The 27,856-nt window shown below is 46.3% G+C and overlaps 1 protein-coding gene across 1 annotated transcript in view; it reads left to right on the top strand.

The window, feature by feature from the left end:
- LOC139226534 (sphingosine-1-phosphate transporter SPNS2-like) overlaps nt 1-27,856 on the top strand; it is a 133,176-nt gene that overhangs the window by 16,929 nt on the left and 88,391 nt on the right. Inside the window, exon 2 of the mRNA XM_070857367.1 lies at nt 984-1,049. Within this exon, the coding sequence (XP_070713468.1) occupies nt 984-1,049 (66 nt within the window). The remainder of the gene's footprint in view (nt 1-983; nt 1,050-27,856) is intronic.

Below are 27,856 nucleotides of genomic sequence, written 5' to 3'. Positions count from 1 at the left end.
AAAAACACAGATTATCTGCTCGTTATTTCATTGCTGTTTGTGGGATCTTACTGTGTGCAAATTGGCTGCTGTATTTCCTACATTACAACAGTGACTACACTTCAAAAAGTACTTGATTGGCTGTAAAGTGCTTTGGAACATCCTGAGGTTATGAAAGACGCTATAGAAAATTCTGTCTTTATATTCTGGTTCTCTAAAGAAATTTTCCATCCTGTGATTTTCCCCATCCCCTACAAAGTAATTTATAATTAATAAAATATATTAATTATGCATTTGTTCTGACAGCTTTCCTGTTTTATTCTCTAATTCTCCAACCGCGAATGGTTTAATGCTCTTTATGAAGTTTGCAGAGGAGCTGGATCAAACCAAACTGAATTCAATTCACATTGAGATTGGCACTTTTGTTCAGAGGATTATCGGTACAAGTTTATTTCCTGACAGGGAGCAGCGATTCACGCTGGCTTTTATGGCAGAAATAAAAGTCAGGCTTTGATAGCTCCCTCAACACTGAAAATGTTTCACAATTAATTCACGAGTAAAGACACAGTCGTTCTTATTGCTGCTTCAAGCTACACTCAGGAATTACTTTGCTGTTCCCCCGGCAGTTTGTTGCTCTTGGAACTGCAGAGGTGAGAAGTGTTGACTGATATCGCCGATGATTGCTGATAGTGCTGAGCTCCCCTTTACAGATGGCAGCAGGTCCAGACCAATGATTAATCGCGAACTCACCCCCATTTAATAAGGACATACTACTCTATCCCAGAACGTGATTGAAATCCATTTATGCTCCATTCCCTGATCTCTTCATAATGAGCTGAATCTTTTTGCACCAGTGAAGTTTTCAATTGTGACTGTGTTGTTCCATCAACTGAATTCATTACCGTTAATGAGTCGGAAAAAAAATTCAGTATTGTATTCATCAGTTTCTGTAATCTTTGCTCTCTAGTAATCTGTCTCTAATTCCCTCTCTTAATTATTCCCAGGTGTATTGGCGGACATCCAGAGACACTTTGGAGTTAGTGACAGTAAATCCGGATTGTTGCCTACAGGTTAGTGACCAGCCACTCACCAGTTGTACCTACAGAGGCCTGGCCTGGCTCCTCAATAGCCCAGCAGTGAGTAGCTGAGCCCTGTGGCCCATCAGTGATTTAAGATGCACTACTTCTAACCAGTTAAATATAATCACAGACTAGACTTGGTTAAGAGTAAAATTTGTTGTGGAAATTCAAGTTAGAATGGAAACTGCAGCATTGGGGGATAAAGGAGATCTGACTGAGGTGAGGGTGGGTTGTAGACCTCGCAAGGGTGGCTAACTTCATCATCATGAAGATTGAGTTGTGTTTTGGCAATCTCTCACAATTCCCACTTGTCATTTGGAGGAGCATCAATTATGGAGGATTAAAACTCATTGGTATCTCCAGCTCACTCTGAACACATTCCTCTAACATTTTACAACTTGGGCTCATATAGGCAACACCTCCGCTTCCACCCCCCCATTCTCCTACTTCCCCATTCTTCTATCCTCCTTTCTCCCCTTCCACCTGTCTCCCTCGATCTCCTCTACCTTTTTTACTTTCTTCTCCTCCTTTACCCGTGTCCTCCTCCTTTCCCTTTTCTCTTCCTCCTTGCCTTCAGTGTCAGCTGTGGCTCAGTGGGTAGCACACTCACCTCTGTGACAGAAAGTTGTGGGTTTAAGTCCCACTCCAGGGACTTGAGCACAAAAAAAATCTATGCTGACACTCCAGTGCTGCACTGTCAGAGGTGTCGTCTTTCAGATGCTCTCTCAAGTGGACATAAACGATCCCATGGCACTATTTCAAAGAAGAGCAGGGGAGTTATCCCTGGTATCCTGGCTAATATTTCTCCCTCAATCAACATAACAAAAACAGATTATCTGGTCATTTGTGGGAGTTGGCTGCCGCGTTTCCCACATTACAATAGTGACTATACTATTGGCTGTGAAGCGCTTTGAGACGTCCAGTGGTCGTGAAAAGTGCTACATAAATGCAAATCTTTTTTCTTCCACTTCCCTTTCTCCTCCTTGCCACCCCCCATACCTGCCGATTATAGGGTTATGTTTATAATGCAAATCTTTCCCATGATCATCACCAATTTAAAATAAAAAATGAACATTTGACTCAGTGCAGAAAAAGTGAGAGAAAATCCAATAATAATGAAAAGATAAAATAATTCAGTCTAGTGGGAACTGAAATGAGATTATTTCCCTGGATGTTATATGGTTGAAAATAGGCTTAGCAGTTAAAGGTTGGGGACAAACTAGCTCCTCTCTTTTTAAAAAAAAAAGAGAATTAGTCTTTTATGCGAAACGCCAGCTGCAGAGAGCAACTAAATCACTTCAATGCAAATAGCCCTGCTCTGGGACTTTACATCAACAGCCCAGCGTTTGGGTGAAAGGATTATAGAGGAGGAAATAAGAAGCATAGCAGTGATTGCAGCTGTAAACTGCGAGGAGGAAATGGGACTTTAATGGAGGAAGAAACGCAGGGAGAGAAGCAAGAATAAAGATTGTGTTTTGCCCCTGGAATTCGAGAACTGTATCCCTTTGCTCACACATTTAAGCTTCGGCCCGGTTTTCAACACAGCAAATAATTGACAGGTAGATGCCTGAGATACTGAAACACTGCCGACTGCAGGCGGCTCCCCCGAGACTGTGGGCAGCCCTTCAGATAAAAAATCTGGAAGGTTCCCTCCCACAGACAACGTCGCAATAATATATCTGGGAGCCTCTTTGAAACGCTGGGATCTGTGTCTCTTCCCCCCCAGTTTCTCACACGGAGTAATCCCAATTTCAGCAGGAGAGGAGAGTAGAATGGAAAAGAGAGGCGGCCAAGTGGATGCACAAGATGACAGGGGGAATCGCTGATGACTCGCCACTTCCCACTCTTATACCTGCAAAGGACCAACCTGTTGAACAACACAATGTCAGATTGCCCGCATGCCATTTATTGCTAAAATATTTAACAACAACAACTTGTATTTATATAGCGCCTTTAATGTAATGAAATGTCCCAAGGCGCTTCACAGGAATATTATGAGACAAAAAATTTGACACAGAGCCACATAAGGAGAAATTAGGGCAGATGACCAAAAGCTTAGTCAAAGAGGTAGGTTTTAAGGAGCGTCTTGAAGGAGGAAAGAGAGGCGGAGAGGTTTAGGCAGGGAGTTCTAGAGCTTGGGGCCTAGGCAACAGAAGGCACGTCCAATGATCGTTGAGCAATTATAATCAGGGATGCTCAAGAGGGCAGAATTAGAGGAGCGCAAACATCTCGGGGGGGGGGGGGGGGAGTTGAGGGGCTGGAGGAGATTACAGAGATAGGGAGGGGCGAGGCCATGGAGGGATTTGAAAACAAGGATGAGAATTTTGAAATCTTTGTTTTCAAATCCCTCCATGGCCTCGCCCCTCCCTATCTCTGTAATCTTGAATGTAATTTTGAAATCGAGTGTTGCTTAACCGGGAGCCAATGTAGGTCAGCGAGCACAGGGGTGATGGGTGAGCGGGACTTGGTGCGAGTTAGGACATGGGCAGCCGAGTTTTGGATCACTTCTAGCTTACGTAGGATGTGGGAATTAGAGTTAAAAAAACAAAATTGTGGAATTATACCACTGGTCAGAATAGATTCAACCAGGTATTACAGTGGTGTTGGTCACCTGATAAAATGCCCTTTCAGATCCAGTATTGCACTTATCTATAACATGCTGTCACCTAAATCACTGACAAACTACATTCCCCAATAGTTGAAGGACTATATACTCAAAAATGGTTCTAAGAACTAGTAATCAACACACTAAATCTATATTGGCACTGTGAGCCTGTAACATTCTATCCTCGCTGTGTAACATCACAGGCCAATCAGATTCTAACAGTGGTCATGGTTACCACGCATCACCACAGACCAATCGCATTCCCACAAAAATGCACACGGCAGCCATGTTGGATTTTGCAACAGTCTTGGGTTATTCACAGAAGGAAAACGAATTAAATAAAGTCAGCAGTGCCTCTCAGCTCCTGCTGAATTGCCAATTCTCTTACATACGTTCTGAATTGTGTGGCACAGAAAATGAAGTCATAACACGGCGGTGGAGAGAAGGATTGAGAATGATGAATTATGAAATACTTTGCTGCAGGGAGAGGTTGAGGCAGAGAACACTACATCGTTAAAAAGAAAAGTAAATAAATATTCGAAGAAGAAACAGGACTACGGAGAGAGAACGAGGCAATGGGATTAGTTTGGGCTGTTTTAGCAAAGAGCCGATGCAGTCACAATGGGGGTGATAGTGTAAAATGGGTGGTATCAGATCAACCACCTATTAGACCTCTCGCCCCATTTTCAGTACCGTTGACCGGGAGAGACATCTAACGGATGGCTGATCCATTATTGCCCATTTTACATTATCGCCCAAAGTCAAAATTACCCCAGTGTGACTATACGCTTTGCTAGTTCTATGGTTCTAACTTAAATAATAACCTCATAGAGAAAGGGGGGTTGGGAGGTGAGCTCGGAGAAAGAGAAGGAAGGTGTGATGTATGCACCTGTGAAAATGTCACAGGTTAGTAGAGCTGTTGAGTTGGGAGTGGCTTAGCCAGTCACATGATGTTCACAAGACAATAAAACCCCAGCCAGTTGGGTTCGGGGGATCCACGATGAGGCAGGTGGTTGTCAGCCTGGTGGATGAACTGGTAATGTGTAGTGTGATTGTTAAACCTTTGCTAATAAACCAATTAGTTCTTAATAGCAATGTGTTGCTATGAATTCTTAAGCAAAAAACCCGTGAAACAAATACATTAGAGAAGGTTTGGAGGCAGGGGGAGTGAGCGGGAAGAGAGCAACATCATGGGAGGTCAACTAGTTTCACAGGAAATATAAACCATTTCCTACAAACTATAGAGATAAGAGGTGGCTGGCATCGATAGGAGGTCATAATTACTCATGGTCAATGGTGCTATGATTGACTAGAGCAATGCTCAGTGGTTCTAGTGATGTTGATGAGATCCCAAGCTTTGTTTAACGTTTTGCGACTTTCATCCGAGCCCCTTGATTCACCCGGCTCAGTCCAGGTTTACTCTCTGCTGTTTATTGTTACTTATTTAGTTTGGTGTGGCTGTAATTTTATATACAGTCGATAATTGAAGCCGCCATTTTTTGACGGCATTTCACTGCCCTTACACAATGACTGCAGCTCGGTCTGTGGAGAGAGTTACGTCGGCAGTTCCAAAGACTAAGTTGGGCCTCGTCCCTCCTCAGACTCCCCCCGATGGCTTTACTGCGAATGATGGATGTGGCCAGGCCCAGACTGGAGCATTTGTTTTTAATTTTTGTTGTGTTTGGGGCACAAGTATTTCTGCTGAACCGTGCTTGAGATTTGCATCCAAGCTGCTGCCCTGATAAACACATCAATGTCTGCACACCCATTAGTGAAAGAACTTATAAACCGACTTTCTGCGTACATCTCTCACAGCAGTTTATATATAGAGTATATGTTAAAAAAACAGCTCGTAAATGTAAAATTAAACCCACAATCATCCTGTTATTTGGCGGGGTTGAAAGTGCGCACGCTTCCAGTTCAAAGACTGGATGGTATATTCTTGTATGGATCTGTCGGCAGTACTGACAGGGTAGTGATGAATCTCACTGGATTTGCAACTCTATTGGATGTTAGAGGAGTATTTTTACATAATAACCTATTAAGCCTGAAAGCTCGCATTATAGCGGATTGCCTGTCTAAGAAATGCTTCAACTGCCTGCTGACGCCAGCCCAGTGTTGAGGTTAGTGCAGAGGCTGCAGTGCATCGGCTAAATATGGTGGAGTTGGTCATCCTGCTTTGCCCCAGTGATGCTGTGCCTTGTGTCGGTTCGGCAACTGCGGTTGGACGCGTTCCGGGAGGTTACATCACATGACCTTCAGCCGCTCCAGATACCATACCAACCACATTGCAACAGTGACTACACTTCAACAAGTACTTCATTAGCTGTAAAGCGTTTGAGATGTCTGGTGGTCGTGAAGGGCGCTATATAAATCCAAGTCTTTTCTTTTCAACCATTTCCATTTCCCTTGACTTCCATCAGGAGAGATGTGTATCGGGGGTTAGATCTAATGTTTTACACTTTTGGCCAAAGTCGGACTTTCCCCCATTGGATGTAAAGCACTTTTGGGATGTCCTGAGGTCTTGAAAGGCACAATACAAAAGTCAACAACAACATTGCATTTTTATATAGCGCTTTTAACATAGTAAAACATCCCAGTCTTCCTATCTTGTAATCTTGCAATGAGTGCCCTTATCCTTTATTCCTCTCGGGAAGGTTATTTTGATGAAAGGAAGTAGAAAGATTGATGAAAGTGGGGATTTTCGCCGTGGCACCTGGGCGTGAAACTGACGTAGCGAATCGGCCCCCCCCCCTTCTCCCCCCCCCACTATCGAACCCGCCTGACTTTCAGCTCCTTCGATTTCACTGGAAATGAAAATCAGGCGGTTTCTGTAATGGATCTGCCGATCGACATCAGTTTCAAGCCCGGGCGACCGATTTCTGTCCGTTCCTATTCCAAATCACTACGATTTTTTTTCAATCGGTTCCCAATCTCTCGCGCATACCAGAATTCAACTGCAAATGTACGCTGTGTGAGCTAGTCACTGATGCAGAGTTTGATACCAGCAGCCCTGAGTTTCAGCTATAAAAGGCAGCATCATGAAACCACACAGGTGCAAGTGAGGGGGTGTGTGGTCGCTGAATCGTGTGTCAAATGTCTGAATGAGCTGTGGTTTGGCTGGAGTTTTCAGCAGGTTTACAGTTATGGAGGGAGCCTTGTTTCTATTATTAAGCCAATCTCTTTAAATTGTTATAGATTTTTTTGGGCGAGCATATGGCCAGATCATTACCATATAAATAGGCCCCAGCGCCAGTGCAGGGTCACTGACAGGCCATTGATCAGGCACCGAGAGTGGCGAGGCATATGCCTGTCCCTGACCTTCCTGTTGGCCCGAAATCCAAGGGTCCTGCTGATTCACTGTCGCCCATCTTCCACTGTGATGCGCAGGCTAGATTATATTATAATGATGCTGTAATGCATTTGGTTCATGAGTTCTTTGCTTAAGAATTCATAGCAACACATTGCTATTAAGAACTAGTTTAACAATCACACTACACATTACCAGTTCAACTATTTTAGTTGTGCACTTTAAACAAATGCCCCTGCAAGGGGGGGGTCAGACGCATTTTTACATTACCAGTTCATCCACCAGGCTCAGAACCACCTGCCTCATCGTGGATTCCCCGAACGGGTTTTATTGAGTCTTGTGAACATCACATGACTGGCCGTGCCACTCCCAAGCTCCTTGATGATATTACAGGAACTAGTGGAGGTCTCTCTCTGATCTAGTTTGTGCAGACTTTCAAGATGCCCTTGACAACGATTTGCATGAAAGATTCCTAATTAAACCAAAAACCACAGGAATCCAGGGCCCAATATGCAACTGGACAAGACTTCTCGATTTAAAAAAAAAGGAAAGAGAAAGTGCTTGTAGTGGGGACGTGTCAAGCTATGGGTGATGGGTGTTGAGGGGGTCCAGCAGAGGTCAGTGCTTCTAATCTGTATGAATTACTACATATCGAAATCGAATGTAGACTTGTCAACACAAAGTAGGAAGAGCAGAAGATGCAGTTAAACAGTTCCAGCTTGATGCATCATCATCAGACAAATAGCAAATGGAATTTAATGCTAATCAGTGTGAGATATTCCGCCTTGGCTGAAACAGAGCGCACCACAATTACACAGTGAATGGGATTGAATGGGTATGGGGAACTGTGAGCAGGACCTGGGGTGAAAGAAGGTTCATAACTTTCAATGTCTGGACATTGAAGCAATTAGGGTCATGGGACATTGATCGTGATCGGTGGGATATTGATCGTGATCGCGATCGGTGAGATATTGATCCTGATCGGTGAGATATTGATATAGATCGGCGGGTATCGAGTCCGATCGGCGGGATATCGAGTCCGATCGGCAGGATATCGATCGCGATCGGTCGGTGGGATATTGATCCCGATCGATCGGTGGGATATTGATCCTGATTGGTGGGATATTGATCCTGATCGGCGGGATATCGAGTCCGATCTGTGGAGGACCAGTCTCCAGCATTAATGATCAGGCATTAGTTCTCAGTACAGATGCTCTCAAAATCAGTGCCACCTCATGATTATGTCGCCTATTTCCTGCCAATTATTTTGGCTTGCTCTGATGAGAGAGTGTTCCTTTGTCTCAACAGGAACTATCTGGGAAATGCAGAAAAGTAATTGGAAATGGGATGTTTGCAGCTCAGGGTGGGGGGAGCAGAGAGAGGATAGAAGGATTTTGTTCCAGTTCCTTGCTGGCACAGCCTGTGATTATCTGCCACAGGTTTGAAATCCTCAAGCGTTGCAGCTTATTCTTGGCGAACCCTTTGCAGCATGCTCTGCTGTAGCACGCTAATCCGCTGCTCTGCCGTGATATCTCCTTTGCCAGCTATGACACCGTCCTGCCATCTCAATGATGCCACATTACTAATCACACTTTGTGGCAGGAAATCTTTTTGTGAGTAATTCTCTGCCTGTGGCCCTCCATCCACCCTGCTTACTCCCCTCATCCCACCATTGGGCTGTGCCTGCAGCCACCGAGCATTTCTCGCTGCTACTCCATCCCTGAATCCCTCGGTCTCTCCATCTGGTATATTTAACAGAACGACATGCATTACTATAGCGCCTTTCATGACCTCAGGATGTCCCAAAGTGCTTTACAGCCAATGAAGTACTTTTGAAGTGTAGTCACTGTTGTAATGTAGGAAACACGGCAGAAAATTTGAGCCCAGCAAGATCCCACAAACAACAATACGATAAATGAGCAGATAATTTGTTTGAATGAATGTTGGTTGAGGGATAAAAATTGGCCAAGACCACCAGGAGCAGTCCCATTCGAATAGTGATGTGGGATCTTTGATATCGACCTGAGAGAGAAAACAGAGCCTCAATTTAACGTCTCATCCGAAAGACAAATTGGATAAGTGGGTGAGGGAAAAAAGATAATAGCGTGGGGTGGGTAAATGTGACTTGGACTATTTGCTCATGTGGGGAATAAATGCCAGCAGGAGCGGGTTGGGCCGAATGGCCGGGTTCCGTATTGTAACTTCGATGTATTTTGAAAACCTTCTCACAACCCAGCATTAGCACTAAGCTTTCAGTCATCTCCCAGCTTTCCCATTGTGGCTCTTTGTCCATTCTTTTATTTCCTTTTATCTCATTTTCTTTCCCGCTTCCCCCCATTCTCCCCCCTCCTCCCACCACTTCCCCTCTCTCCCTCCTCCACCTCCCCCACTATATAAAAGCCAATTATAATCTTTGTAATTTTACCAGAAAAGGGTTTTTGGGACTTTCCTGTATTCTTTTTTCGGTAAAATTACTGATGGGAGGAATTTCAAACCCGTTTGTTTCAGCCTTACGTTCCACAAACCGCCCTGAAAACTGCCACCAAACCATGACCGTATTGCATGTTTGCTGGAGAGAGGCTCCCCAACTCTCCATGGTTGCCAACTTTGGTTACAGGCATTCCTGGAGGTTTCGTCACATGACCTCCCGCCTCCAATGCCCCGCTCAGTTAAACTTTTCCCCATCTCTTGATATTTTTACAACTAAGAATCAAAGAAAATGAAAAGGCACAATTTGTATTAATAGCCCTATGATTTTTTTTCTCTCCTAGGGATCACTCTCAGCAGTGTCCAGGAGATTAATCATTAATTCCCGGAGATTCCAGGATAATCCTGGAGGGTTGGTAACCCTTGTCCATTTATTTCTCCAGATATAACTGATGACTCAGTCCAGCCAGTGAGTCAGTCCAGCCCCCAACAATGACGGGACACCTCACCCAGGCTAACCTACTATTAGAAAGAAACTTAACCAAAAAAGAACACAAGTGCGTTTGGAATGGTTTCAAGCCAAACGCACTATGAAGTCATTCTTGGAAGGAGTTCAAATAATCAAAAGGTTTCCACCGAGCGCAGTGAGGGAAACAGTATTTTCACTGGTACAGGTAGTGCTTGTCCTTGGAGCTGGTGGAACAGCCTTTGTTGGAGGGGAATGTAACCCCCATCAGTGAGGGTTTGGTCCAGGGCTTGGAACATCCAGCAGCCCTACACCTGATGTCATTGTCCTAAAAGCCAATAGTACTGAGCCAGACTGGTGATGGCCGGCTTAAAGCAAGGCACAAGAGCCACTGCTTCAAATATTACCTTTGTTTTTTTTAATGATAAACAAACCACCTCGAAGTCAGAAGGTCGAGTCCCACTCCTGAGACATGAGCATATAATCTAGGCTAACACTCCAGTGCAATACTGCGGGAGTGCTGCCCTGTTGGAAGTGCCATCTTTTGGATGAGATGTTAAACCGAGGCCCCGTTTGCCCTCTCAGGTGGACTTAAAACATCCCATGGCACTATTTCGAAGAAGAGCAGGGGAGTTATCCAGTGTCCTGGCCAATATTTATCCCTCAATCAACATAACAAAAACAGATTATCTGGCCATTATCACATTGCTGTGCGCAAATTGGCGACCGCATTTCTCACAGTACAACAGTGACTACATTCCAAAAGTACTTCATTGGCTGTAAAGCGCTTTGAGACATCTGGTGGTTGTGAAAGGCGCTATAGAAATGCAAGTCTTAATTTTCTATCTCAAAGAGAACGAGCGAAGATTAAACTGCTGCTCCAGGACACTGCTGCGAGCAACCCAAGAGAAAGATAAAAGGGGTGTTTTATAAAGATTGTGTGCTTTTGTCATTATCTTTGAACAGTTTTGTTTATTGTGGTAAAAATATTGGAGGTGCAGGAGCGGGGAGGGGAGGCTGTTTGAATGACAGTCAAGAATCATCCAATTGGGTAACGAAGAGTGACTTTGGTTTGCCATTGGTGCCCCGGGAGGATGGACATGTCAAGCGACCAATGGTGGGGGTGTGTGGGCGAGGCGGGGCGGTCCTGCAATGACTATCCCCAGACTGAGGTAACAGCCCTAATCTGGAGCTAAGTGATAAAAAGAAAAACACATTGAGCCCACAATTCAGTAGATCATTTGCGAACTCCCAACGTTCCAGCAAACCCAGCACAGGCTGAGTCTTGAGATTGACTGTTCCATGAAATTCGATTAGCCAACAATGGCAGAAGACAGTGACCAAGGCCTTAAAAGCCTGAGCAAGATTTGCAGCTTGCATTTGAAGAACGATTTAAAAAAGGAATCTCACATAAACTCTCCGGCTAGAGCATGAGGGCTAATACAGGTATTTGAGAGCAGAGAGATCACGGAGGTTGCGGGGAGGGGTTGGTAAACACTTTTTTAAGGCACTCCCTTCAACATTGAGTGGGTGAAAACATCATGTGCTGTCATAATGAGCTGGAAGGCCCAAGATTCAATCCCTGCTTTGTGCTGAGTCAACTGGGGGCAATGGCTGCGATGCTACATGTGGTCTCAGCACCACCGAGCTGAGAATCGTTTTTAAAACAAATTTTTATTTGTTCACGGGATGTCGGTGTTGCTGGCAATGCCGGCATTTATTGCCCATCCCTAATTGCACTCGAGAAGGTGAGCCACCTTATTGAACTGCTGCTGTCTTTGTAGCGGTTTGTTTCAACTAGTGGCTTGCTGGGCCATTTCAGAGGACAGTTAAGAGTCACACGCATTGCTGTGGGTCTGGAGGCACATGTTGGCCAGACCAGGAAAGGACGGCAGATTTCCTTCCCTAAAGGGACATTAGTCAACCAGATGGGTTTTTACAACAACCCAATAGTTTCATGGTCACCATTACTGATACTAGCTTTTTAATTCCAGACTTATTTAATTAACTGAACTTAAATTCCCCAGCTGCTATGGTGGGATTTGAACCCATGTCTCCAGATCATTAATCCAGGCCTTTGGATTACTACTCCAGTAACATGACTACTGTGCTGCCGTACTCCATGATGAGAAAGGCCATCTCAGGTTCTCACTCCTGAGGCCATCCAAGACCACTGGGAGACTGAGTGTGTGGAAGGCAACACTGATCTCGCCCATGGGCGCCCTCCTGATCCAGGCAGACACACGAGGTACTTGGGCGAGATACCAGAGAACCGCTCGTGTCTGTGTGACTGTATCCACACATTTGGCCCAAGTTTCGGGCCGCGCCTAAAACGGCGCAGCCCAGACCTGGACGCCCGTTTCTCGTGCCAGAAAGTGCGCCTAAAAAAAACTTACCTATTCTCCGGCTCCCTGCAGGACCTCTGGAGCTGGGCGCGGCACAGCACGAGCTGTAGGGGGCGGAGCCAGGTCCCTGCGCTGAAAACAGTGCCGGGACCTCTGCACATGTGCACTACAGTGGGCGCACATGTGCAGTAGCTCCAGGCGCCCAAAACTGTGGGAGGGGCCCGAAGCACGCAGCCCCTAGCCCTGGCCGAATGGCCTCACTGGGGCTGTGTGAATAAGGCTCCTCCCACCCGACAGGACCCGACCACCACTCTTCCCCCCCCCACCCCCCGGACCTCCGCGACTCTTCCCCCCCCCCCCCCCCCCGACTTCCGCGATTCTCCCCCCCACCCCCCCCTGGATCTCCGCGACCCCCCCCGAGACCCGACGCCACCTACTTGTAAATCCAGCCCGAGGTCTTGGGCCCTGCCGTTCAGCCTCCTTCTCTCCCTTCCCCCCCCACTGCCCCTCTCTCCTTCCCTCCCTCCCCTCTCTCCTTCCCTCCCTCCTCTCTCCTTCCCTCCCTCCCTCCTCTCTCCTTCCCTCCCTCCCTCCTCTCTCCTTCCCTCCCTCCCTCCTCTCTCCTTCCCTCCCTCCCTCCTCTCTCCTTCCCTCCCTCCCTCCTCTCTCCTTCCCTCCCTCCCTCCTCTCTCCTTCCCTCCCTCCCTCCTCTCTCCTTCCCTCCCTCCCTCCTCTCTCCTTCCCTCCCTCCCTCCTCTCTCCTTCCCTCCCTCCCTCCTCTCTCCTCCCCTCCCTCACTCCTCTCTCCCCGCCCATCTCCGCCTACTCCCCTCTTCTCCTCGCCCCTCCTTCTCCTCGCCCTTCCTCTCCTCCTCCCACCCCCCACCCCTCCACCCCTCCTCCCCCCACCCCTCCTCCTCCCTCCCCAGACCCCTTCCTCCTCCCCACCACCCCTCCTCCCCCCACCCTCCTCCTCCCCCTCCCCATCCTCCGCCTCCACCCTCCGCCTCCCCACCCCCCCCTCCTCCCCACCACCCCTCCTCCTCCCTCACCTCCCCCCCACCACCCCCCTCTACCTCCACCCCACCCCCCTCTACCTCCCTTCTCCCCCTCCCCCTCCACCCCCTTCTCACCCTCCCCCTCCTCCACCCCCCTTCTCCCCCTCCCCCTCCATCCCCCTTCTCCCCCTCCCCTCCACTCCCCTTCTCCCCCTCCCCTCTCCCTCCACCCCACCCCCCTTCTCCCCCTCCCCCACTTCTCCCCTTCTCCCCTTCTCCCCCTCCCCTCGCTGTCAGAAACACAGACACTGACAGACAGAGAGTGAGAGACACACACACAGACAGACAGAGAGATAGAGACACTGACAGAGACACACTGGGGTGGCCGTCCCAGCAACCTGTTGGAGGACTCCCGGTGCTGCAGTCGGTAAGTAGAAAATGTTTTATTTTTTATTTTTTTAATTATTTTTTTTTTGATTGAGTTATTGGTTGATTTATTGATTTATTTATCATTAAATCAACCAATAAATCAATCAAAAAAATTAATAAATTTTTTTTAAAAAGTGATGTATTTATCATTTATTATTGATGATGGCTCTTTATTTGTAAAACTGAAGTGTTTAATGTTTGTAAACTTCCCTTTAAACCCCCCACCCCATTCCCTACGCCTAATTTGTAACCTACGCCTGATTTTCTAAAGTGTAGACAAGGTTTTTTCGAACGTACAAAAATCTTCACTTACTCCATTCTAAGTTAGTTTGGAGTAAGTTTTCACTGCCTAAACTTTGAAAACAGGTGTAAGTGGCCGGACACACCCCCTCTTGGAAAAAAAATTCTGTTCCAGAGTGAAACTGTTCTAACTGACTAGAACTGGAGCAAACTAAATGCCGAGAATTCAAATTTCTAAGATACTCCATTCTAAACCAGTTACTCCAAAAAAACAGGAGCAACTCAGGCCGTAACTTGGCCCCATTGACTCATCGCCTTCAGGTCAGAAGAGGCAAATCACCTAGAACACTTTCAAGTTGTTATATATGTTGTACATGTTATGTATGTTGTTTAAGCATCATCTCTCTGTCATGCTTCTAGATGGTGTCTTGATGGGATCTTCCTGTTACAGTGACCTGTCGCATAATCATGCTTGCAGACACACACTTCTCCCACTCGCCCATGTCCTAACTCACACCAAGCCCTGTTCACCCATCACCCCTCTGCTCACTCACCTACGTTGGTTCCCGGTTGAGCAAAACCTTGATTTTAAAATTCTCATCCATGTTTTCAAATTGCTCCTTGGCCTCGCCCCTCCCTATCTCTGTAATCTCCTCAAGTCCCACAATCCCTCGAGATGTCTGCGCTCTTCTAATTCTGGCCTGTTGAGCATCCCTGAATATAACTGTTCAATCTTTAGTGGTCGTGCCTTCTGTTGCTTAGACCCCAAGCTCTGGAATTCCCTCCCTAAATCTCTCTTTCCTCCTTTTAAGACGTTCCGTAAAACTTACCTCCGCTCTAATATCTCCTTATATGGCTTGGTGTCAAATTTTGTTTCATAACGCTCCTGTGAAGCGCCTTGGGATGTTTAGGTGCTACTTTAATACAAGTTTTTGTTGTTGTAGATCGGGTTCACGAACTTCAGAACATGCAGATCCCCATATCTACCCCAGCAGCAACAACAACTTGCATTTATATAGTGCCTTTATAATAGGAAAACATCCCAAGCTGCTTCACGGGAGCCAAAGAAGGACATATTGTGTGGCGTGATTAAATGCTTGGTCAAAGTGATAGGGTTTTAAGAGGAGAGGGAGGTGGATAGGCGGGGAGGTTTAGGGAGGGATTTCCAGAGCTTAGGGCCCAGGCAGCTGAAGGCACGGCCGCCAATGGTGGAGCGAAAGAAGTGGGGGGGATGTACAAGAGGCCAGAATTGGAGGGATGCAGAGTTCTCGGGGCGGGGGGTGGGGGGCTGGCAGGCAGAGATTAGAGCTAGGGACTGGCGAGGCCATGGAGGGATTTGAACATGAGGATGAACATTGGCCTAGAAATCTCAGAGTGTGTACGGAACCGGGAAGGCATCGCAAAAGCCGGTTTTCAGTGCACAATGTGCATGCGCTGAAAACAGGCTTTTCCGATCTGCTCCAGCTTGACCGATCCTCCATATCTCGGGAGCGAGGACATTTGCTAGGGCAAGATTGCGGTATTTATCCATATCTTGCCTAGCAAATGTCCTCAAAATTCTTGTGCCTGATAAAAGCAGGCGTAAGAATTTTAAAGCATACTTAAAACATAAAAAATAAAATTAAAGAAACACATTTTATTTTTTAAAAACCTGCCCACGTTCAATTTATTTTAAACCACAATTTTTAAATCTTTTAAAAACCTCGGAAAAAACATTTTTCTCTAAGATATTTATTAACTTTAATTTCAATTAATTTTAATTATGTGAGGTGTGTTTTTTATTTTTTATTTGGTGTTATTGTGGGGTTGTTTCTCAATTAATAGCAATGAGAACTCGTAGATACGGAGTTTCCATTGCTATTAATTGAGAATACTGTACCTGATTGGTTGAGCAGTCACACGTGACTGCATCTTCTGCGTGGAAACCTGGAGGACAGGAGCGTGCTTCGCAGTGCGGGAAGAGAAGGCCTCCCCACCAGAATCCCACGCTCCTCCCGGACCACCAGGTACCTTTGGAAAAATACTCCAGTCGGAGGCGTTCGTCCGAAAGAAGCCCCCGACCGAAATTTCAGGGCCCATATGAATTGACTGTGACACTCTGAGGGAAAGTCACTTTATCCTGACTCTCTGTGGGCGGCAGGGGAGGTCCGCCAATCTATATAGGCCTGCGGATGGTTCCATCTGATTGTGACCAGGGATATTGTTTCTCCACAAGCTCATTGATCTCTGCAGCCATGAATCTGCCATTGTAGCAGACCCTGGTAGGAGGCAGATAGCTGGTTGCTTTGCGGAGACGGGACTGAAGCTCACAGGGAGGAAGTGGAGCCGGAACCCTTTCTCATTTGCACTTGAGGCGACAGGCAATAGCGATACTGGTCAGGTGCTGTGCTGATTCCCCTTTTTTGTTTAAAATAGGGACTGGTGTTGGCAGCTCTCCAGGAAAGCTGGAGTCAGTAGATGGGAGGTTGAGGATGTGAGTGTCAGTGCTACACCGGATAAGGGTCAGTTATTTTAAGGCTTGCAAGCACCCATTGAAATGCGCCCAATCGGATTGTTTTCAATGGAATTATCGGAGTGGGTTGAAGGAAAAGGGGGCGAAGGGATATGGGAGCAGCAGGCGCCAATGTGATTGGGGCTATTTGCTTGGGTAGAGGGTACACACAGACATGGACTGGTTGGGCCAAATGGCCTGTTTTGCTCTGTTAACTTCGATATATTTCTATGTATGTAGGAATACAGCTCGTAAAGTACAATTCGAGAGCAATCTATTTACTTAGTATCATCTATTGAATTGTACAGCTGAGGGGTTGCGCATGAGCGATTGTTGAGTTAGATATCGATAATGTTTAGATTTCTAAATAACTGGATTAGTTCTATTCATTATTTGCCTTCTGCTTGTCGCCCTCTGTGTATACGACAGATAAACACACACACTCATGCACTTGTGCACTAAACACACACACTCATGCACTTGTGCACACACGTATTACCAGTTTCAACCTAAACCCATCATTCTGTTGTGGGAAACAATGGAAAAAAGAAAGACTTGCATTTATATAGCGCCTTTCACAACCACCAGACGTCTCAAAGCGCTTTACAGCCAATGAAGTACTTTTGGAGTAGTCACTGTTGTAATGTGGGAAATGCAGCAGCCAATTTGTGCACAGCAAGCTCCCACAAACAGCAAAGTGAGAATGACCAGATAATCTGTTTTTTTTGTTATGTTGATTGAGGGATAAATATTGGCCAGGATACTGGGGATAACTCCCTTGCTCTTCTTTGAAATAGTGCCATCGGATCCTGAGAGGGCAGACAGGGCCTCGGTTTAATGTCTCATCTGAAAGACAGATAACAGAACCCATGTACACTATAAAGCTCTTGCAATGAAAATCCAGTCTAAAGCCTAGTATGGGTAACTTGGAACCCTCGTGCGCATGTCTCACCAGTGATATGGGCACAACCTGGGCTCACACTTCAATGCTCCCGCCCATACATGTCCTTGAAGTAAAAGAGTAGCGGTATAGTGTGCATTGCAATGTACTGGGGCTAATGCTCTATAGCTCTGAGTCTGGATTGCATCAAGGCTGGATTGGCGACATGGACCAGAGTGAATCTACCAGGCGGATAGTGGCCCATAGACGGCAGTATAAATAAATTGCCCTCGTTGCACTCCAAGATATCTTGTGTAAGATGCAGGCCAGGATTCTGCCAGTCACAATGTGCTGTGAACTAAAAGAATCTTCAGTGGTAAAGGGTTAACGATCAGGTCTGCAGGAGATTGGCTTAATTCTGTGGTGGGCTGCAGCTCGTTGCCGCTGGTAACGGGCCTGTAGGGCCTAATGCAGTCTCGGGCTGCTTTGACTGCGTGTTAACTCTTCAGTGAGTAGCTGGTCCTCTGAATCCCTAATTACAAGAGAAATCTTCAATATATAACTTGTGAAAAGATCTCTCGATTCCTACTTTTCCTTAGACTGAGCTTACTGCCATAACGCTGAAAGCAATTGATAGTAAAGTGATCATAATTGACATTTTAAATGGTGCCTCATGCCAATTACACTGCCTTTTGTCAAAGACAGGACATAAGCCTTGCAAAGACAGCAAGTATCTACACATAGACTGTGTTTCCACACAACACTGAATTCTGTCAATAGTTGAGTGTAACCGCACCTAAAAAGCACCACAAGTCTCCTCACCAACCTCTAGTGACAAAATAAAACTGTTGGTTATTTGAAGTCCAGAGCCATCTGTCCTCGGTATTTGTGAATGATGCTGGAAAAATGGGCGCCTTTGTACCTCCGCCCCTCCCCCTCGCTCCGTTAGGCGGTGAGGGTTGCTGGATTGTACCAGATGCTTTCCGGGGACAATCTTCATGTGTGAAACTTGGCAGCGGCAAGCTATTCTGTCCCTTCCTGAAGTTCACAAGTACAAACTGTGCAAGTGAAGGCATTGGATAGTGATTCAGGAGTGGGCCCCCCCCCCCGGCTAATGCTCTCCCCTCACTCCTGCCCTAACTCCCTAGTCAGGGGGTATGATGGCCAAATATGGCAACTCAGCTGCTAACTGTAGATGAGATCACTGGAGCACAAACTGACCATGAACCCTGAGACCTTCCTGGTCTGGTCTGAGACTCGGTAGCACTTTAGGCTGTAAACGTACCAATTCTGGAGCTCAACGCCCACTTTTCAAAGGTATACAAGAACAATCTCTTGCCCCCGCTGGTGCCAAATAAAGCAGTATTGATCTGGTGAGTGGACGCTCGGTGGGTTTTCTAATGTATGCACCGGTGAGTATGCTCACAGGTTTGTATAGCTGTTGTACTCAGCCCAACTGCCTGCCTCTCTTCCGCGGTTACATCCGAGCCAGGGTGTCCCTGGAGATGGAGCACGCGGTGTCCACCGGTATGCTCGTGGCCTTCCGCGAGAGGTGGGCGCCAGAGGGACTGGAGTGTATCATCACTCCCGGCAACCAAATTTTAATTTGAACCATGTGCAAAGTTTAATTTGTTTTAGTTTGTTGGTTTTAGTGCCCCCCCCTCCTTTAGCCAGGGGACACTTGTATGATTTGTGGTTTTAGTGCCCTCAAAAAACAAAACAAGGGGGCACTTGAAAAGTTCTTGGAGTGTGCCCCCTCCCCCCCTTTAATCAGGGGCACTTGATTGTTTCTACACAAAATAGTTGTAGAGCTGTTGAGTTGGGAATGGCTTAGCCAATCACGTAATATTCACAAGACTCAATAAAACCCCAGCCAATTGGGTTTGGGGGATCCAAGATGAGGCAGGCGTTGTGAGCCTGGTGGATGAACTGGTAATGTGTAGTGGATTGTTAAACCGTTTGCTCATAAACCAACTAGTTCTTAATAGCAATGTGTTGCTATGAATTCTTAAGCAAAGAACCCATGAAGCAAATACATTACAGGTTTATACCAGCTCCAGAATCTCAGCCCTTGGTGTGCTGGGGTTTTGGGTCCAGTTTGGGTGGCGTATTTATTTCAGGACTCCCTTGATGGATATTATGGTACCTCAACGCAAGCATGCCCTAAACCTAAAAAGCTAGTGCAGCGAGGAGGTGGGGGAGGGGCAAGTTGGAGGGCCTTTGTTTAGTCTGCTCCTATGGCCTGGTCAAGGTGGACTACTACAGGTCCAGGATGAAAGCGGCCCAGTGGAGGAAGGGGGAGAGGTCATTCTGGCTGCCTGCTTCTCTTCCACAGACTTGTCCACGCCCAGCTGGCCCTGCTCAGGGCCTTCCATGACCGGTGGGCTGAACCTGTATAGTAGCAGACACCAGGAATAATTTTGTGTAATGTATTTTCTTCATGGATTCTTTGCGTAAGAATTCATAGCAACACATTGCTATTAAGAACTAGTTGGTTTATTAGCAAAGGTTTAACAATCACATTACACATTACCAGTTCATCCACTAGGCTCACAACCACCTGCCTCATCATGGATCCCCTGAACCCAACTGGTTGGGGTTTTATTGAGTCTTGTGAACATGACGTGACTGACTGAGCCACTCCCAACTCAACAGCTGTACAACTATTTTTGGTTAACAGATAAAGCCGTGTGCCCCCTGATTAAAAGGACACTAGAACAGACAAATTAACAATAAAACTTTAAGTAAACCATAAACGATCAAATTAAAATTTGGTTGCCGGGGGTGATGATGCATTCCAGTTCCTCCAGTGCCCACCTCTTGTGGAAGGCCGCGAGCGTACCGGTGAACACCATGTGCTCCATCTCCAGGGACACCCTGGCGCGAGCGTAGCCGCGGAAGAGAGGCAGGCAGTCAGGCTGAACGACCCACTCGACCGCCCTCTGCCTGGACCAGTTAATTCAACAGCTCTACCAGCCTGTGAGCATACTCAAGTGGTGCACAGTCAAAGGTGCATACATTACATACTGCAATATCATCATTTCGTTTAGACTTTCCATTTTTGCAGTGTTCAAAGTTATTAAAGGAAGAAAAAAAGGCCTGGAGGCTTTCCAATGAAGGAAGAACCCAGAGAGTTAGTGGCAGCTGTAACATCACACAAAGTAATGGGTCGTTAGAATAAAGACAGCAAGCTTCCCGTGAACAGCACAAGAACCTTTAATCTGATGCTGAACACAGGCGCTCAATGAATTGCAGATGCCCAAGAATTTAATTGGTTGTGTGAAGTGAGAAGTGACCTTCATTACTATCTTTGGACAAGGTTTCACCTCAAGTCTCTGAAGTTAATGAGATGCAAATGCCTGGGCTTACGATATTTGATAAGATGCCAGTGTTCCAGTGTGTTGTGTTGGCCTTATTCTCTTCACTGGGTACTTCATGCAGTTTCTATATCGCAGTGCTGTGTGTGTTGAAGTGTAGGGGGTGTGTGTGGCTTGGCTTGCAGTCAATCATGTGACTGTCGGTCGAGTTTATTTATTGCGTAGGAGAAATCACATCCCATGGTTTATAGAAATCAGCCGAGCGATGTAACAGATACACTTAGATTGTCAGAAGCCTTTGCTGCTCACGTGTAAACCGATCAGTATCTCGCTGATGGTCAGTGTTTGGGGGGGGTCTAGTCCTAGTGCCAGCATTGGCCCAGACAGAAATGAATATGGAATGACCCCTCCCACCTCGGTCCTGCTCCCAGTCCTGTGTACAGTTTTGGTCTCCTTACCGAACAAAGGATATACTTGCTATAGAGGAAGTGCAATGTAGGTTCACCAGATTGATTCCTGGGATGGGGGGATTGTCCTATGAGGAGAGATTGAGTAGACTAGGCCCATATTCCCTAGAGTTTAGAAGAATGAGAGGTGATCTCATTGAAACAAGCAAAATTCTTACAGGGCTTGACAGGTTAGATGCAGGGAGGATGTTTCCCCTGGCTGGGGAGTCTAGAACCAGGGGTCACAGTCTCAGAATAAGGGATTGCCCATTTAGGACTGAAATGAGGAGAAACTTCTTCACTCAAAGGGTGGTGAATCATTGGAATTCTCTACCCCAGAGGGCTGTGAAGGCTCAGTCGTTGAGTATATTCAAGACAGAGATTGATAAATTTTTGGATATTAAGGGAACCAAGGGATATGGAGATAGTGCAGGAAAGTGGAGTGGAGGTAGAAGATCAGCCATGATCTCATTGAATGGCAGAGCAGGCTCGAGGGGCCGAAGGGCCTACTCCTGCTCCTAATTCTTATGTTCTCCCGCCGCGAGTGGAAGTGGTTCTGGCCTCTGCAAGTCGTGTGAGAACTTCAAGCAGCAGCAGTACTGGGGTAAGGGTGCCATTGAGGAGAGGGGGCAGAAGGAAGAGGTAAGAAAAAAAATGTTTAGATGTTCATAGAGCAAGCAGAGTATCAATTCCCTCCTCCCTCTCCCACCCCACCACACCTCATTTCTAAAAAATCTTAAAAAAAGAGAAAACATTTGGATTTTCAAGATTTAAAAATCTAGCAGTTGTGAAATATGAAAGTGCTTTAAATTAACCAGAATGCATCATTTTTTAATGTAAATAAAAAATCTAAACTTTCCATGAGAACATTCCGCTGGACCAACCCCTTTCACAATGTTGTGCCTTTGATAGTTGAGTTGTCCCCTCAGGGTTTTCCCACAAATACAAGTGCTCAGGTGTTGGGTATTGCTGAATGATAATTTGTCACAGTCCATGCCGGGGTCGTTAGTTTTTAGGGCTGGGTGTCAGGTTTTCTTTGAAGCTGTTGGTCTGTTCTTACTAGTTTTGTAGGTTGGCACGTTTCTTGGTTGCTTTTGGGATGATATTGGCAGGGCCGCACTCATGGCCTGAAGAGTCAACAACATAGTGTGGGACTGGAGACACGTGTGAACCAGACCAGGTAGCGGTTCCCCTCCCTGAAGCACTGGAGTGAACCATTCCAGTAGCGTCATGGTCATTGTATTGGAGCCAGATTTATTGAATTTAATTTCATAACGTGTTGTGATAGGATTTGAACTCACAATCTTTAGATTGCTTGTCCATTGCCAGAACCGCTCGGCTACCATACCTACTATGGGGTGATTCTTATACAGTCTGATTTTTATAAGTAAATAACGACCTGAAGCTCTACTTTCATAGAATCAGAGAACCATAGAAATTTACAGCATGGAAGGAGGCCATTTTGGCCCATCGTGTCCGCGCCGGCCAACCAAGAGCTATCCTGCCTAATCCCACTTTCCAGCTCTTGGTCCGCAGCCCTGTAGGTTATGGCACTTCAAGTGCACATCCAAGTACTTTTTAAATGTGGTGAGGGTTTCTGCCTCTACCACCCGTCCAGGCAGTGAGTTTCAGACCCCCACCACCCTCTGGTGAAGAAATTTCCCCTCAAATCTTCTCTAAACCTTCTACCAATTACTTTCAATCTATGCCCCCTAGTGTTGACTCCTCTGCTAAGGGAAATAGGTCCGTCCTATCCACTTTATAATTTTATACACCTCAATAAGGTCTCTCCTCAGCCTCCTCTGTTCCAAAGAAAACAAACCCAGCCTATCCAATCCAACTTTGATTCACTCCATCTAAAGTACAGCTACTTGTACACCCTGAGGTATTTGTAGCCCACCTCCCTTCACCTGTGATCCTTGCTGCCCCAAGCACATCCTGCTCAGCTGGGGATATCCAACAAGGTGAGATTCAGTGCTCTTTTCCCCTTCATCTTCTTACTCAGCAGCCAGAGAATGCACATTAATTCTTAATAGGTTGTGAAAGGCATAGAATCCTGGAATCATACAGCACAGAAAGAGGCCATCCGGCTCTTCGAAAGATCTATGCAGTTAGTCCCACTCTTTCCCCATAGCTCTGCATTTTTTTCCTTTTCAAGTACTTATCCAATTCCTCCTTGAAAGTTATTATTGAATCGGCTTTCAGCACTCTTCAGGCAGAGAATTGCAGCTCATAACAACTCACTGTGTATAAAATATTCTCCTCTGGCTCGTTTGCCAATTATTTTAAATGTGTCCTCTGGCTCCCAACCCAGTGGTAACAGTTTTTGACCTATCTAGTCGCAGCTTATATGGCTACAGTATACGGCTACTCTATCAAAGCCCCTCATGATTTTGAACACCTCTAGTAAATCTCCTTTAACCTTCTCTGCTCGAAGGAGCACAATCCCAGTTTCTCCAGTCTCTCCACATAACCGACGTCCCTCATCACTGGTACCATTCTCCTCTGCACCTAATTCATTAATGAATTAATTACATTAGAACATAAGAAATAGCAGCAGGAGTAGGCCATACGGCCCCTCGAGCCTGCTCCGCCATTCAATAAAATCATGGCTGATCATCGACCTCAACTCCACTTTTCCGCCCAATCTCCATATCCCTTGATTTCCCCTAGCTGCCAAAAATCTATCTATCTCAACCTTGAATATATTCAGAGTCTCAGCATCCACAGCCCTCTGGGGCAGAGAATTTCAAAGATTCACAACCCTTTGATTGAAGAAATTCCTCCTCATCTCTGTCTTAAATGGCTAACCCCTTATCCTGAGACTGTCCCTCCTAGTTCTAGACACTCCAGCCAGGGGAAACAATCTCTCAGCATCTACCCTCATCAATTTGTATGTTTCAGTGATATCATCTCTCATTCTTGTAAACTCACCTAATGACGGTGCCCCTTTAAGAAATCAAGGTCCCCGGCCCAGAAGACTGAATTCTCTCACCTGCGTGAGTGATGACCACATCGTTGGCAGTGATGGTAAATTGAAAGGGAGAAAGTGACTTTCAAAAGGTAGTGATGGGATGCCCAGAACTCAACAACAATGGTTAAATGTTTAAAAGGCTGCTCCCTGATTCAGGGCACGGAGCGAAATGGGAGCATCGTTGAGTTTGAACAACAACAACAACAACTTGTGTATATATATCACTTTTAACATAGTTAAACGGCCCAAGGTGCTTCACAGGAGTATTATACGCTAAAAATTTGACCCCGCGCCGCATAAGTTGAAATTAGTGCAGGTGAAGAGGTAGGTTTTAAGGAGCGTCTTGAAGCAGGAAAAAGAGGTAGAGTTGCAGAAATTTAGACAGGGAGTTCCAGAGCTTGGGGCCTAGGCCACAGAAGCATGGCCACCAATGGTTGAGTGATTATAATCAGGGATGTTCAGGAGGGCAGAATTAGAGGAGTGCAGACACCTCGAAGGATTGTGGGGCTGAAGGAGATTACAGAGATAGGGAGGGGCGAAGCCATGGAGGGATTTGAAAACAAGGATGAGAATTTTGAAATCAAGGCATTGCTTAACCAGAAGCCAATGTAGGTCAGCAAGCTCAGGGGCGATGGGTGAGTGGGATTTGGTACGAGTTAGAACACTGGGCAGCGAGTTTTGGATCACCTCTAGTTTACGTAGAGTAGAACGTGGGAGGCCAGCCAACAGTGCGTTGGAATAGTCAAGTCTGGAAGGGCAATATCGGCAGATATCTGCAGTGTGACAGTATGCACTAGACTCACCTGGCAGATGCAGTTTTCGATAAGGATGTTGACAAGCGTCCAGCGAGCAATTGATTAGGGGGCTCAAATTGTAAATCTATCAGTAGCAGCCAAATCGCGACCGAGAGAGGTTTTGCTTCAGTAAGATGGAGCCCAGCTTCCTTCACTGACGGTGTCCATTGTACTGATTGCTCCCTGAGGTGGGGGGGCTGCGCTGTACTGAGGTGATATGTGGGCGTGTGCGACGGCAATGGGAGGGTAGCTGTTTCCTAAATGCCAGAAACCTAAATGCGTTGTTTATGAAAACAATCTTACACTGAATGTTGAAAGTCCTTCATTAATGTTGGTTTTCTTTTACAAAAATCCATGTTGTTACTGATGCTTGTTTGCTCATTGAACTGTGTGGACTCTGAGATTTGCGCACTCACATCCCGTAACTTTGGATCCATAAAAGGTTGGACACAATGTGCGGGGTTGGGAATGGCATGTTTCCCATTGGGAGCAGGAAGTAGGCAGTGAGATCACCCTGTATCTTTTAAACACACATGATTGTAGTGTCTGCTTCTCCATTGAAGTCAATTCAGCACTAAAACCCCCATCAGGCCTCCCGCACCAAGCTGTCGATCTTAAATCCGTAGATCGGAGCAATGGGAACTCCTCTTTCTCCTCTCACACACCATCATCATCATCACCATAGGTGGTCCCTCGTATCGAGGATGACTTGCTTCCATGCCAAAAAGGAATTAGTTCACAGGTGTTTCAATGAAGGACCTAATATTCCAGGTCCTAAACTACATCCTGAAGGGTGGAAGATACCTGTGCGTGGATTTTTTTTAACATGTGGTGGCCGCACACGGGCGTGACAGAGCTAGGTCTTGGTCCATTGGCAGGATAATTCCCCAGCGCAAACTAATGTGTAATAGTCGTGATTAGCAGGTGTTGAGGTCAAAGCTGCTGCGGCTAAGGAGTCACCTGCACCTGCCTGGGGACCAACGAGGCTGCTTGCTTGCCGGCCATGCCCCTGATCTCAAAGAGCTCACCTTGCGATCCCCATTTCTGAACAAAAAGCTCTTTATTCGCTTTTGGATTGGAGTTTCCATCTTGCGAGGCCTGACAAGGAGGCAATTTGTTTGCGGTGTTGTAATGTATGCACCCATGAATATGCTCACAGGTCTGTAGAGCTGTTGAATTGGGATTGGCTCAGCCAGTCACATGATGTTCACAAGACTCAATAAAACCCCAGCTGTTGAGTTCGGGGGATCCAAGATAAGGCATGTGGCTGTGAGCCTGGTGGATGAACTGGTAATGTGCAGTGTGATTGTTAAACCTTTTGCTAATAAACCAACTAGTTCTTAATAGCAATGTGTTGCTATGAATTCTTAATCAAAGAACCCATGAAGCAAATACATTACACAGTGAGTCCCTCTTTTTCAACAGGTGCCATCACTCCGAGCGCTGCCAGCAAATTGTTTATCCCCCTCCCCCATCCATTCCAGGGTTCCTGAGTCGGCGTGATGTCTGTATGCAACTTGCAGTAAAAGGCCAGACCTGTCACAGTGATCATTTATCGTAAATCGATCATTCCGACAAATTCCATTTTGACCGTGTCTCTTTAACCCGCCCATCCACTCCCTCGCTGCATTCTTGAGCTCAGCTAAATTATCAACACAGGCTGATCTGAATCAAACCAACTGGATTGGAATTAATCAGCGGTGTTTAAATAAAGGTACAAATGGGGGCAGATCTTTAGCTCAGATAGATGTGAGTTTATTCCTCGTTTCTCTCACTTTGGCCAATTATTAAGTCCACCTGAGAGAACAGATGGGGCCTCGGTTTAACGTCTCATCTGAAAGACGGCACCTCCAATAGTGCAGTGCTCCCTCGGTACTACGATGTGTGCAATTCCAAAATTGACTTCATGACATTTTACAACTGGGCTAGAAATATATGCAAAAAGGAAAAAACTCTCAAATGTAAGAAAGCTGAAGTAGAAACATAAAATGGTGTTGGATTTCCTTCAGGCGCTCTTGGGGCGCAGGGCATAGCGCCGGGGAATTGGACCATCGTGCATTTCCCGTTTTGCGGCCGATAAACAAGTGCTGTGTCACCCCCAGGGAATTCCCCATCCATCCTGGGATTCTACAGTCACTTGCATTAACTGCCAGAGTTCATAGAATCATAGATATTTACAGCACGGAAGGAGGCCATTTCGGCCCATTGTGTCCGCGCCGGCCAACAAAGAGCTATCCCACTCTCCAGCTCTTGGTCCATAGCCCTGCAGGTTTCGGCACTTCAAGTGCATATCCAAGCACTTTTTAAATGCGGTGAGGGTTTCTGCCTTTACCACCCTTTCAGGCAGTGAGTTCCAGACCCGCATCACCCTCTGGGTAAAGAAATTTCCCCTCAAATCCCCTTCTAAGCCTTCTACCAATTACTTCAACTGGAGAATTGTGTTGTGCAGATGCTGCCCAGGGACCCTAGCGACACAAAACAGTTATTGGAGATGTTTAGGTTGGAGATGAAGCTGGGTCCCAGGGGGAACATCAAATGCTTATTTGAAACATGTAAACTTACTGCACCAGCAGCTCGCTGATTTTAAATACAGTGTCACCCCATTGTTATCGCACTGCTTTACATCCCAATCCAGTCAGCGTTGTACAATTCCGATCCATTTGATGCAGCTGATCTGATTCACTGTTGGAAGATAGAAATCTTTTCACTGTCATATTGGCTGCAGGCCCTTAAGCTGAATAAACCACGAAAGCACGTGTAGGCATACACAGCCTTGGGTATGGAAGACTTGGTGTTAATCTTTATGAAAAAGCCCAGTGAATATACCTCTGATCTCTAGGGACTTGAGCCCACAGTTCTGTCTAACACTCCCAGTGCAGTGCTGAGCGAGTGCTGCACTGTCGCAGGTGCCGTCTTTCAAATGAGGCGTTAAACTGAGGCCCCGTTTGTCCACTCAGATGGACATAAAAAAATCCCAAGGCACTATTTTGAAGAAGAGCAGGGGAGGTGTCTCTGGTGTCCTTGGCGCTCAATCAACATCACCCAAACAGATTATCTGCTCATTTATCACATTGCT

Source organism: Pristiophorus japonicus, chromosome 16 (assembly GCF_044704955.1).
Source record: "Pristiophorus japonicus isolate sPriJap1 chromosome 16, sPriJap1.hap1, whole genome shotgun sequence".
In the NCBI taxonomy this organism is placed as follows: Eukaryota; Metazoa; Chordata; class Chondrichthyes; family Pristiophoridae; genus Pristiophorus; species Pristiophorus japonicus.
This window is presented reverse-complemented; position numbering and strand designations above follow the sequence as displayed.